Source organism: Labeo rohita, chromosome 7 (genome assembly GCF_022985175.1).
Source record: "Labeo rohita strain BAU-BD-2019 chromosome 7, IGBB_LRoh.1.0, whole genome shotgun sequence".
NCBI classification, from domain to species: Eukaryota; Metazoa; Chordata; class Actinopteri; order Cypriniformes; family Cyprinidae; genus Labeo; species Labeo rohita.
The window spans coordinates 39,741,589-39,755,284 of NC_066875.1; the positions used below are offsets into that span (position 1 = coordinate 39,741,589).

The 13,696-nt window shown below is 34.4% G+C and overlaps 1 protein-coding gene across 1 annotated transcript; it reads right to left on the reverse strand.

Annotated features, from left to right (window-relative positions):
* Nucleotides 1–5,464: 5,464 nt before the first annotated feature.
* LOC127167708 (putative C-type lectin domain family 20 member A) lies at nt 5,465–6,366 on the reverse strand. The gene has a single exon (XM_051113894.1). The coding sequence runs from the start codon at nt 6,259–6,261 to the stop codon at nt 5,512–5,514; it is 750 nt and encodes a 249-aa protein (XP_050969851.1). The 5' UTR covers nt 6,262–6,366; the 3' UTR covers nt 5,465–5,511.
* Between the last annotated feature and the right edge of the window lie 7,330 nt (nt 6,367–13,696).

Consider the following 13,696-nt stretch of genomic DNA (forward strand, 5'->3'; position numbering starts at 1 on the left):
GTCATTCAATTATTAATTCATAATGTACAGATCTCATTTTTATTTACTTGCATTTGATCAACTCTATTTCATACATTACTTGGTATTTGTAAAGCATCATAAATAAGGTTCAAATGTATGTCTCTAAATGCAATCCAAATAAATGCTCAGAAACAGCAATAAACGGAATTCAGTGGAATTTCCCTGAATTGAATTCCACTTCCTGTAATTCCAATTCAATTCCAACTCTGTTTCCTGTAATTGTTGTTGAATTCCAATTCCAATTCCAATTCCATTTCCTTCTTTGAATTGGAATTGTTGAGTTCATTCCTGAATTGACCCCAACCCTGTTATGCAGATATTGTAATGGAGATTATAAAATTAAGAAGAACTAAAACTTCTTTGTGTTTTTTAACATTTGTGTCTGTGTGTTTTTTATTTTATTTTGTTAGTTTCTTTACTGTTTGATCAGATTGTAATGTAAGCACATGTACAATATGTAAGATTAAAAGTACTGCATTATGGTCTTTATTTTAAAACAGTCAGTTTACGGTTTTTACATCAATAGATTTGCAGATATTGTAGTGGGGGTGATAAACATTTTATTTTGTCAAAATTAACGAATAAAATTTTATTTTTGTATTTTCATGAATTTATTGTGAAAAAGTGAAAACATACATCATTTTGAGTAGCTATTTCTTTAAAGTTGCCACGAAAAGGAAGTTGAATCAGAGAAGAAATGTTGCAAGTGGGTGGGGAAGTAAATCTTTTTTAAAAATATAAATAACGTTATGCACTGATAAATCATGTTTAATAAACACCTATACAAAAATGTAGGGTTTGTCTATTTTAAGTTTGGGGACTTTAAAATGTTACATGTGCTGTGTTTGAGCCTGATTTGACCCATTTATTGAATGTTACAAAATCTTTGTGGTTTCCTTTTTGTATGAATGTCAGCGTCAGTGGAAATGAGGATCCAATACATTATGTATGTACAAAGGGCAACCCAGCATGTCTGTTCATATAAAAAGGTGGACATATTGAATTTTAAACCACTGTATTTCGCTAATATTCTAATCCAATCCAGATATTTATCTTTAAAGTTTATCAAAATTTTCCATATCAACTTTTTTGCTTTGACTTTGCATTTACTTAAAATCTATCCTTCATAATCTTAAGATACATCTCTAGCATTTAAGGACTGCATAACATTAGGATGTACAGAATGTACAACAAAGTTCACTTTGTTCATTTAAACAGTGTTAACAATTCTTTAGGAGTCGCTGTACCGTAAATAAAGGTGACACCGAAACACTGGCCATTTTACACATGGCCTAAGAGGCAAATTAGAAGATGCAAAGAAATATCCTTTAACCTTTAAATTGCAGGACAACCCAAATAGACAAATTCAGATTTCCCTCAGAAACAAGTGTAATGGTAAAATGCTTTCATATGTAAAAACAGGATTTGGTTACTATGTTTTCCTGAAGCCAGAAGACACTAAGAATCGAAGGTGGTGACATAAAACTCAAACATGACTCAACACAGGTTCTGCAGGTTTTTTCAAAGCAGTTACCAGTATGTCTACAATGACTGAAAGCTGCCAATGTTACTTTTTATTTATTACTTAAATTAAGTGCATTTTAGCATATTTAAATGAAAATGACTAAAAGCAACGCATATAGGTCTCTGTCTGATCAAGATTAATTTCGAACGGAGGGCTACTTCTCTATCCACCTTTGAACTGAGAGATATGTTCATCCACTGACCTCCATCGATTTCATTCCGCAGAAGCCTTTCTGACAACAGCGCAACCCTCAGTCCGACCGTCTTTGTAAAGTGGGAGATTTTCAACCCTGTAGAGCATCCAGAGAAAAAAAACGAAACTGCTTTGGCTTTCATAGCCATCCAATATATGAGGTGAACCTAACTCATACTACATAGACTTTAAAGACCTCTGGACCGGATTAGACCCTCTAATTGCTATAACAGGCCAAGCGGTTTCCCAAAGGAAGACTTAAAGGAATATTCCTGGTTCAGTGCAAGTTAAAGGAGAAGTCCACTTCCAGAACGACAATTTACAAATAATTTACTCACCCTCTTGTCAGCCAAGATGTTCATGTCTTTCTGTCTTCAGTCATAAAGAAATTATGATTTTTGAGCAAAGCATTTCAGGATTTTTCTTCATATTATGGACTTCATTCGTGCCCAGATTTTGAACTTCCAAAATGTAGTTTAAAAGCAGCTTCAAAGGACTCTAAACGATCCCAGCCGAGGAAGAAGGGTCTTATCTAGCAAAACAATCGGTCATTTTGTTCGAAAAATAAAATTTTGTATACTTTTTAAGCACAAAAGCTTGTGTAGCACTAGCGTCTTCACGACGCTACAAATCATGTCTAAGTTCATCGTCTATGCACTATGTATGACGAAAAACTCCATCTTATTTTCTCCTACAACTTCAGAATCGTCCGATATTGTTGTACCTTTTTGTTTGTAAACAGTCTTTGACTTACTTGCACTTTCTTAGTCTTTGTGCGTTCGCTTTGTAAACACTGGGTCTGTACTTTCGCCTACACTCGGCGTGACCTTTCGACGTGATTCAATAGTACGTGAACGTGCATCCCAGAGCCTGTGCTACACAAGCTTTTGTGCTTAAAAAGTATACAAATTTTTATTTTCTGAAAAAAATGACTGATCGTTTCGCTAAATAAGACCCTTCTTCCTCAGCTGGGATCGTTTAGTCAAGTTATCATTATTTCTATAGCACTTTATGCAACACAGTTTCAAAGCAGCTTCAAATAGTAAACAGGAAAGTAACAGAAACAATTCTGCTGCAAAGCAGCTCTAACAAGAAAATATTGTCAGCTCAGTGTTGATTCAATTCAATATCACCCGATGTCCAATCCATAACAATAATAGTAACAACAAAAATAATTCTCATTTGAACTGATTTAAATGTTTGGTCATTTAGTGCCCCGGTAATCATTACACAACTGATTCAATTACTGCTTCTTTCAGGTTCCTTTGTTTTTCCTGAGACAGAGAAAGTTGTGTGTCCGCTCACAGTTGTCAGCTTTCCAAACCATCTTTTGTTTATCAAACACTCCGCAGCGCTGATCCACAGGAGGGCACTGTGGCTCCCCCTCCAACGACCAGCCCTTATATTCGGCATTACTTCCATCCACCCAAAACCAATGACTGGCTAGGAACCGTAGACCAATCCACACTTCATCCGCATAGGCCGGTGCACTCGTGTTCTTCGCCTCTCTCATCATCAGATAGGAGGTCTTTAAGGCTGCATTTAAACTACATTTTGGAAGTTCAATATCGAGGCACCAATGAAGTCCCTTATATGGAGAAAAATGCTGAAATGTTTTCCTCAAAAAACATAATTTCTTCACGACTGAAGACAGAAAGACATGAACATCTTGGATGACAAGGGGTGAGTAAATTATTTGTGAATTGTTGTTCTGGAAGTGGACTTCTTCTTTAACCATCCTGAGAACTGGGAAATTACACCGTTGACACTGGGGGAGTTTCAGTATGTACAAATCTTTTTTTCATGCTGTCTTCTGCTCTTTAGTTCCCTGTCTTGTGAAATCATGAACTTTCAGGTACCAGTTGTGTTTGTGGGTTTTACAAATATTTAACCAATGAAAAGAGATTGTGACTAAACCTTGAAACACCATTGGATCCTCAAATTGTCAGTCAGACCTCATAACTCCACCCCGCCTCCGTTGAAAATGAAGTGCTGTGACGCAGTTTGAAGACAGACGTCTATTCTTCGCAATGCAACGTTAAATAAATAACTGATATTTAAGTAAGAACAGCGTTTCTTTACTTAAAGGAGAAGTCCAATTCCAGAACAACAATTTAAGGATAATTAACTCAGCCCCTTGTCATCCAAGATGTTCATGTCTTTCTTTCTTCAGTCGTAAAGAAATTGTTTTTTTTTTTAAATGGACTGATATGGTGCCCCGACTTTGAACTTCCAAAATGCAATTTAAATGCGGTTGAAACAATCCCTTGCTGAGGAAGAAGGGTCTTATCTAGCAAAAAATAGAAATAGAAATAGAAAAAAAAAAAAAAACAATTTAAATACTTTTTAATCTCAAACGCTCGTCTTGTCTTGCTCTCCCTGAACTCTGTGTCATCCTACATCACTGCAGAAGTACCGACCCAGTCTTTGCAAGGTGAACATGCAAAAAAGATCAAACACCCTTAACAAAAAAGGTAAAACAGCGATACAGCGCGATTTTGAAGTTGAGGAAGAAAATACGACCAGATGTAATGATGTAGTGCCTCAGATGCAGCCGTTCTAATGACGCAGACAAAACATATAACCTCTGTCATTCGCAATGCGACGACGCATTGTTTAATTATTAGGAGAAAAACCTTTTCCCCTTTCTATCTTTTTTTTTTAAGTGCTTAGTGGTGTGCCGTGGGATTTTTAACTTATCAAACTGTGCCGCATTAGAAAAAAGGTTGGGACACACTGTCGTAGCCTATCGTGAAGCATTTTTAAGTGGTTTACATTAAAGCAAACTCTGTCAACTACATTTATTTTTTTTATTGACATGGCAAATTGTAGCAAGAATGACAGTGCTCTAACAACAGTTATTAACTGAATACATTATTAAATGTTAACTAACATTGAACATTAAAACAATAAAACACAAAACTGAAACATAAAATAGATGCAATGAATAAAAAAATGTAACAATTGCAACTTGAATTTTACTTAGTGGAGGAGAGAAATATCCTTAGCTGAACAGAAAAACCAGGAAACCAGTTACAAGTTGAAAGTTAACTTTACACAATATAAATTCATAGACATTTTAAGAAAGAAATCCTTTACCTGTTAAGAGTAAATCAATAGACATTACGGATTTTAAAAACACAAAGGTATCTTTTTTCTCATCAAACGGTTCATCATGATAATATGGTTTTAAACATAATTGTGTAAAGAACCTTTTAAAAAAAAAATTTTTTTTTTAGAGTGTAATTTTATTTAATGGTTTAAGAAAGCAAAATGACCACAAAAACAAAGTATTCACACAGAAAAATCCTTTTAAAGGCTATCTGGAATTTGAAAGTTAGTAGCCTACAACAGTTCTGAATGTGTGTGAAATGTGTGAACATTTTTTTTGTTATTACAAATGTAGTTTAAAAATTATAAAACGAATAGGAGCTAACAGCAATTTTCGACTTGACGTTATTCTTATTATCACAGTGCACTGCAGTTAACCTATTAAAACAGACTATTTAAAGGGATTTTGCAAATGAATTATAACATGTTTAACAGTAAATGAATTTTATAGGAGCTAACAGAATTTTTTTCAACTAGACTTTATCATTATTATCACAACAATGCACTGCAGTTAACCAGTTAATGTATACAGTTATACAGTTAATGTATAGTACATCTTTATTAGCTATTAAATAAGTTTCTATTTTAAAGTGACTTTAATGTTTGGCTCTTTAGTCTAATTTAGGCTTGTCATCATCAAATAAATCGGATATTTCATTACACTATTTATTGATACAGAAAAAGTTGAATCTCTGCTCACAGTCCACTGGTTTCCAAAGCATACTATTACGGTTCAGAACTGCACAGCGCTGATTCATGGCAGGGCACTGGAGCTCTTCCCCTGAAGACCAGCCCTTATATTGAAGATTTTCTCCATTTACCCAAACCCAGTTGCCAGCAATAAAGCGCAGACCAATCCACACATCATCTGTCAGTGCTTCTGTGCTCGTAACCTTTGCATCCTTCATCATTTCATCTGAGTTCAGTATGGCCAGATCTTTGTACTTTTGTCTGCAGTAATTCACGGCCTCTTCCCATGTGTGTTCCTGCCGCACCAGGATCAGCTCAAAGACCTCCATACAATAAAATGGTAAGGACCAATCACAGTCAACATTATGCACTTTTGAAGAGGAACTTCCGACAGCACAACAAAATTCAAGGTTATAATCTGGTTCACTGTTTTCCCACATGACATCAGTTGCAACCTCACCTCCGGTCCATGTCCACTGTGAAGATAGTGAAGTTTTTCTAAGTCCAATCCAATAATAATTAGTGATCTGTGCATTAGCAGTGAGCGGTTGCAGTTCTTCATTGCGTACAGTGGATAGGTCATCATAATGATTTTTGCAGTACTGCTGTGCATCTGACCACTTCATCCTGTCATTCACATAATAGTGTTTCCTGTACAGGCTGTTGTTCAGTCCAAAAAGACTCAAAAACAGAAGAATTGTGACTGTAGTTTTCATTACCATATTGCCAATGTATCCAGTGTTTTAACATCAGCAGGAATGCCCAAAGTGAGGATTGCAAGTCCAAATTTGTGAAGATTTCTTACTTGTAGAGCAGTAAGATACTAAGACAGCCTTGACCAATCAAAGTTTAATCTCTACTTGTAAGACTCCTCCTCCTGATATTTTATTCCTTTGTGATGCTTTGTATTGGACTCCCCAGCCCTGGATGAAAGCTCTGAATGAAAACAATGTAAACTGACACAAAATAATGCACAAATTCTTTCATAGACAGTATAGGTCCAATCTGATGAACACATTCTCACAAACACCATTATTTTTAAACTTTATTTTTAAACACTGTAGAAATGTTTTTGTATGCCTGTCATCATGATTTAACTCCTTTTTAATTATTTTTCCATGTTTTTAATAGAAAACATTCACTTACATCACCTTTTGTGTGTTATTTTGAGGATACTTTAATATAGCGAGTTACTGAAATTGAAGAGGTGTCCTTGTTAAAAGACGACCTGTGATGCAAATCAGAGGATGCAAATAAATATCATTTAACTTTCAAACTGCAGGAGTCAATAAACAAATTCAGACTGACCTAAGAAATGTGTAAAGTGCCTCTAAACATGGAAACGTTAAGATATTTAGAGTATAAACAAGTATATTTTGAGATTTGTAAAGGATAACATGCAACATCGTTATTAAAATTAATATATGGAATATTCATATATTGGTAAAACTTTACAATAAGGTGTCATTTGTTAACATTAGTTATTGTATTAAAGGGGTGGTTGATTGTGATTTCACTTTTTTAACTTTAGTTAATATAGTGCATAAAATTAAGAGTATACTTTAGTGTATAATGTTGCTGTTTGAGCATGAGCAATATCTGCAAAGTTACGCTGAAAGTTCAGTGCAAATGGAGATATTGTCTTTTAAAATTCTGACAGTTTAATGCCTGCAAAAACGGTTTGTAGGGACTACAAGCTACTTCCCGGGTTGATGACAACACAAACCCAGACATTTACATTAACCCCGCTCCCGGGAACATGCACCAAAGGGGGCGAGGCCGTGTTGCACTACTTCAGAGAAGAGGAAGAGTTGTTGCCATGCCTTCAAAACTAGTAGTGAATCTAAACTTCGCGTAATGCTTAACAATGCACCTTAGCTGTTTTAAATTTAGTTATAAACGTAAACAAAGGTGTATGTTTGTAGAGTAATTTACAACAGCTTTGAACGCAGCTCAACCAATCAGAATCAAGGACCAGAACTATCCGTTTTATAATCTGTCTTCTAAAGATTCTAATGGATTCACCAGTTTCAAAATCAACGTTGTAAAGCAGCAGTTCTTAAAGTAGTTCATTTCCAGAACAAAAATTTACAGATAATGTACTCACCCCCTTGTCATCCAAGATTCAGATGTAAAGTAATTATGTTTTTTTTTTTTTTTTTTTTTTTTTTTTTTGAAAAACGTTTTCGTCTCCATATAATTAACTTCTATGGTGTCTCAGAGTTTCAACTTCCAAAATGCAGTTTAAATGCAGCTTCAAAGGGCTCTAAATGATCCCAGCCAAAGAATAAGGGTCTTATCTAGCGAAAAGATTGGTTATTTTCTAAAAAAAAAAAAAAAATGTACAAATCATATACTTTTTAACCTCAAACGCTTGTCTTGTCTAGGTCTGTGTGAAGACAGTTAGAGTATGTCAAAAAACTCCCATCTCATTTTCTCCTCCAACTTCAAAATAGTCCTAAATCGCTGCAGAAGTCAAATGCCCTTTTCAAAAACAAAACAAAAAGAAAAAAAGAGGGTAAATTTAGAAGCAATTTAGAAGGTTTTTCGACAAACCCTGTCTTGAACCGGAAAAAAAACAGAGTTCATGCGGACCTAAACAAGATGAGCATTGGACATTAAAAAGTATATAAACTGTACTGTATGATATTAATAAAAACAGTATTTTTCCACCAAACAATGGACCCTTTTCACAAGCCTGTGATGACGCATTTCAACGGTCATCATCATCATAAATCCTTTAAAGTTTTTTATATTTTGATTTTTAAAATTATGTATGTACATTTATAACACTACACTTTGTATTATATCACATTTTCATCAAGTTACAAAAAAACTAGTTAAGGCTATGCGAGGGTGTTTCTAGTGCCACGTCTATGGGAGGCAAGGTAAATTTGACATTGTTCTTTCTTCTGACTGCTGGTATCTAGCTCAATTTCTTTCCTTTGTTTAAAAGTCACGAAAACACTATTGTGTAGTTTTTCTTTTGGTATTTGAGCAAATGGGAATGCAAAAAATATATTTGTGGTACTCTCCCATTCACTGCTCTCAGATTTTACCCAACTATGATGACTTCCACTATGAGAAACCCGGAAATGTGAGAATGGTCCATATAGTTCCTCAAAACAGTTGTGGCTGCAACAAAGTGGTTGCTGAGCAACACACAGACATAAACAAAGGTGTATGTTTGTACAGTAATACCCTAACTGTCTTGATCTGGAAAAAAAACAGAGTAAAATAGCAAGTTACTGAAACTGAAGAGGTGTCCTTGTTAAAAGATGACCTGTGATGCAAATCAGAGGATGCAAATAAATATCATTTAACTTTCAAACTGCAGGACTAAATAAACAAATTCAGATTGACCTAAGAAATGTGTAAAGTGCCTCTAAATATGGAAAAGTGAAAATATTTACAGTATAAACGTGCATCAAAGTATATTTTGAGACTTGTAACAGCGACAGCAACAGCGTTATTAAATTATTGGTAGCACCTTACAATAAGGTGTCATCTGTTAACATTAGTTAATGTATTAAAGGGGTGCTATTATGCTTTTTCACTTTTTGAACTTTAGTCAGTGTGTGGTATCTATCTTTGGGCATAAGAAAATATGAAATGTTGCGCTGCTAAAAAAAAAAATCCCTTTTCAAGAACTACAACGGACAGCTCCTTTGGACTACAACGTTTGTTTTCCGCATGCAATTATGTCACAACGCAGTCCATTAGAATATTATTAAATTAAATCCCACCCACAGAAATTCTAATTGTTTTTGAGGTTAGGGACGAGGTGGGAGATTAGTCTAATGGTGCAGCGCGGAGATGCATTTTTGTAAGAAAAATATCCATATTTAAAACGTAAGAATCACTTTAATCTAGCTTGCGCTCACTGTTGTACACAGAACTTGCTTCTTTGACAAGGGGCATGGCAGTACTGAAACACCGTCTAAGCTATTCGCCAATCGCAATGTGGCGGGACAGCTAACCAATCGTAACACATTTCGTTTTTCGGAAAGTGGGCCTTTATTAAACCCGGAACTATTTGAGCCATTTGTGCCAGGCTGGGAGAAATGTATTGTAATAATGTAAATTATGTTAAAAATAATTTTATTGGTGTTTTACGAACCACCAAGCATGAAAGTTTTTTTGGTGTTTTACGAACCACCAAGCATGAAAGCATGTTCTAGCACACCTCCAGAACAAAATCAAGACTTTGAAAAAGAGCATAATAGGACCCCTTTAAAGGGGTGGTTGATTGTGATTTTACTTTATTAACTTTAGTTAGTGTATAATGGTGCTGTATGAGCCTAAGCAATATCTGCAAAGTTACAACGCTGAAAGTTCAATGCAAACGGAAATATTGTCTTTTAAAATTCTGGCAGTTTAATGCCTACAAAAATAGCTCGTAGGGACTACAACAAGCTACTTCCCAGGTTGGTGACATCACAAACCCAGAAATTTACATAAACCTCACCCCCGGGAACATGCAACAAAGGGGGCAAGGCTATGTTGCGCTGCTGCAGAGAAAAGGGAAAAACTCCCCTAAAACCCCCTTAGCTGTTATAAATTCACTGTAAACCATGGCTTCAAAGTTCTTATTGCTTTTATAAAATGGTTATTCCATATACATAGTAAGGTTTCACAAAATAAAAGAGAGCAAATAAAGTGTAATGATATTAATAAAAACATTTTTCTTCCACCAAATAATGTAGTTCATCAAAAACGGTTGTGGTTGCAACAAAGTGCTTGCCGAGCAACACACAGACTTAAACAAAGGTGTTTGTGGAGTAATTTACAACATCTTCAAACGCGGCTCAACCAATCAGAATTAAGGTCTGGAAACTACCTGTTTTATAATGCGTCTTCTAACAATTCTAATGGATTCACCAGTTTCAAAATCAATGTTCTGAAGCAGCGGTTCTTAATCCTGTTCCTCGCTTCCCCCGTTCAGCACATGCTCTGCATCTCTCTCTCTCTCTCACTTATAATGGACTGATATGGTGCCCCAAAATGCAGTTTAAATGTGGCTTCAACCTTACCAAACGCGGTTGTAAACGATCCCAGCCGAGAAAAAGTCTTATGTAGCATAACAATTGGTTATTTTAATAAAAAGAATACAATTCTAATGACAGTTAGGGTGTGTCGAAAAACTCCCATCTCATGTTCTCCCTCAACTTCAAAATCATCCTATATCGCTGTTTTACCTTTTTTGTTAAGGGTGTTTGATCTTTTTTTGCATGTTCACGTTGCAAAGACTGGGAACTTCTGCAGTGATGTAGGATGATTTTAAGATGATTTTTGAAGTTGATGGAGAAAATACGATTTTAGTTTTTCGACATACCCTAACTGTCTTGAACCAGAGAGAACAGTCCATGGAGAGAAAGGCAAGGCGAGTGTTTGAGATTAAAAAGTACTTAAATTGTATTTTTTAAAATGAAAATAACCAATCGTTTCGCTAGATAAGACCCTTCTTACAACCGCATTTGGGATCATTTGAAGCCGCATTTAAACTGCCTTTTGGAAGTTCAAAATTGGGGCACCATAGCAGTCCATTATATGGAGAAAAATGCAGAAATGTTTTCCTCAAAAAACACATTTTATTACATATACACATTATACATATACAAATACATAAACTAAAACGAAAACTAAATTTCATTGCTGTCATAATATTTATTACTATGATATACAGTGAATTTTTCATATTAGCAGACAATATTCCACACAAAATATTCCCACAAAAGTACCACATCACTAAGATTTTTGGTGGTGAAAACTATTTATTCTAAAGCACTATTTTCATCAGTGTTCTATCAGCTTTTACACACTTACATCTTACAGCATATTTTTAATTTAGCTTTATAAAGGCCCATTTTCTAAACTTTTAAATGTATGCTTCACCTTTCATGTTAAATTATTACAATTTCTCAAATTCTATAGGGCTGTTACCAGTCAGATTTAATAATTTACACTGCAAAATTACAACTGCAATAAATAATGTTATGGGATTAATGTTTTAAATACATTTATGAATATACAAATAAGAAATGTTGGGAGCAAATGCATACATTTCAACATACTAAATTACCAATAGGTGGCAGTAAGTCATTAAATGAGCGATTCATGGAGTCATTCATTTAAATGATTAGTTAAAAATGCTGAATCATTCAGTAACAAAACATCACAGAGTGCTGCTTGGAGAATGTGCTTTACTTCTGCCGTGATCCTTGTTCGGAACTATTTTCGGTGGTGAAACAGAACAAAACAGTAAATACTGTGTGTAAAATATAAACTTAATAACTACTTGTTTACTGAACTAAAATCAATGTAACATTTTCAATTGTGAAAATATTCAGCAAAATAAGCTCCCTTTGCATGTTGCTGAACTATATTATGTTATAAATAAACTACACATTTTGAATTTTTACCTCGGTGAGTTTCTTCTGAGTTTCTTTATGTGTGCAGTTACATTCATTTGTTTTGAAGACTCTCACAAAGAGACAGGCAGCGCGACCTTGATACCACAAATACACAATCCTTTATCAATCAGTGTTTACATTGAATGTATGAAAATCAGAAGAATCATTCTTGTGTTTAAATGCTTTACTTTTTTTTTTTTTTTGTCACTTAAGCTTTAATCAGGCTGTTTGTCTGGTCTGGCAAGTAGAAAAAAAAAAAAAAAAAAAAAAGAAAGAAAAAAGTAAACTACCTAGAAGGATGATGGTGCAGCTGGCTGTAGATTGACCTATATTTATTATATAAATTTTTATTATTATTATCATTGAGAACATTGTATACAGAGAAAAAAAAATGGCAAAAAAAGACATTTTAAGACTTTTTAAGGAGCCACGGAAACCCTATATCTTTAAAGAACTTTTAAGTCTGTAATAATGGCAAATAAATAAGGAAAATGAGCATACACAGTTAAATTCAGTGCTGGCTGAAATTGATAAAATTCTCTTGCTTTCATTGGCACATTGTCAGTATGTTACAGACCAATAAGAAAGAGACAGCCCTGACCATCTCTGATTCCTCCCCTTCTTGTGTGATATTGCAGCCCTGATGCTGGAGAATGTTTCTCCTCTCTAAGTGCCAAATGAAAGTAAAGTAAACTGATAGATAAAATACAAATCTTTCCACAAACAATAGACCAAACTATGCCAAATCTGATGGTGAGTACTCTAAAAACACAAATTTAGGAGCAAAACTTGAAAACCATGCAGAGATAACAAGGTTCTTCAAGGACTTCAAAATGACTCTGTAAAAGAAAGTGTGATTAAAAACCTGCCCTTCTTTGGTCTAAAATGGCTGGAGATGCAAATCAGATAATGCAAATATGTTGTTAACCTTCAAACTAAATGCTGCTGCATATGCAGGATTTGTTTACTCTATGACACTGGGAAAGTGACAAAACTCTCTAGAAACATAATCAGCACATCTGCACTTTATTTATATACTTTATTTATCTACTTTATTTGACATTCTCTCGAGTAGACTTACTTACAGCTTACAATGTTAGCTTTTTTCTGCAGTTCCAGTTACTAAAAAAGGATCAGTAAAATGAGGAAATCAAATAGCTTAAAACCACAGCCAAAGTGAACACACTGATACACATTTGTATTATAATTATAAAAATGATATTCTAGTGTATTGTCATGCTCCTTAATCATTTCCTGTCCTTTTAATACATTTCCCTTCATAATCCTACATTCAATTCCATATGCAACATTAGTATATAATATGTACTGTTTACATATTGATAAGGCACGAAGCAGCAGTAGCATGTTGTTCAGGATTATTTGCCAACCAAACACACATTTTTTATATATTTTTTTTCCACAATGTATTGCAAATGAATTATAACATGTTTAACAGTAAATGAATCTTATAGGAGCTAACAGCATTTTTCAACTAGACTTTATCATTATTATCACAACAATGCACTGCAGTTAACAATTTAATGTATACAGTTATACAGTTAATGTATAGTACATCTTTATTAACTATTACAATAGGTTTCTATTTTAAAGTGATTTTAATGTTTGGCTCTTTAGTTTAGGCTTGTCATTACCAAATAAATCAGATATTTCATTTCACTTTCTATTGATACAGAAAAAACTGAATCTCTGCTCACAGTCCATGGGTTTCCAAACCCTACTATTA

What these genes read in the sequence shown, in the direction of transcription:
- LOC127167708 (XM_051113894.1), bottom strand. Translation starts at nt 6,261, where the DNA reads ATGGTAATGAAAACTACAGTCACAATTCTTCTGTTTTTGAGTCTTTTT.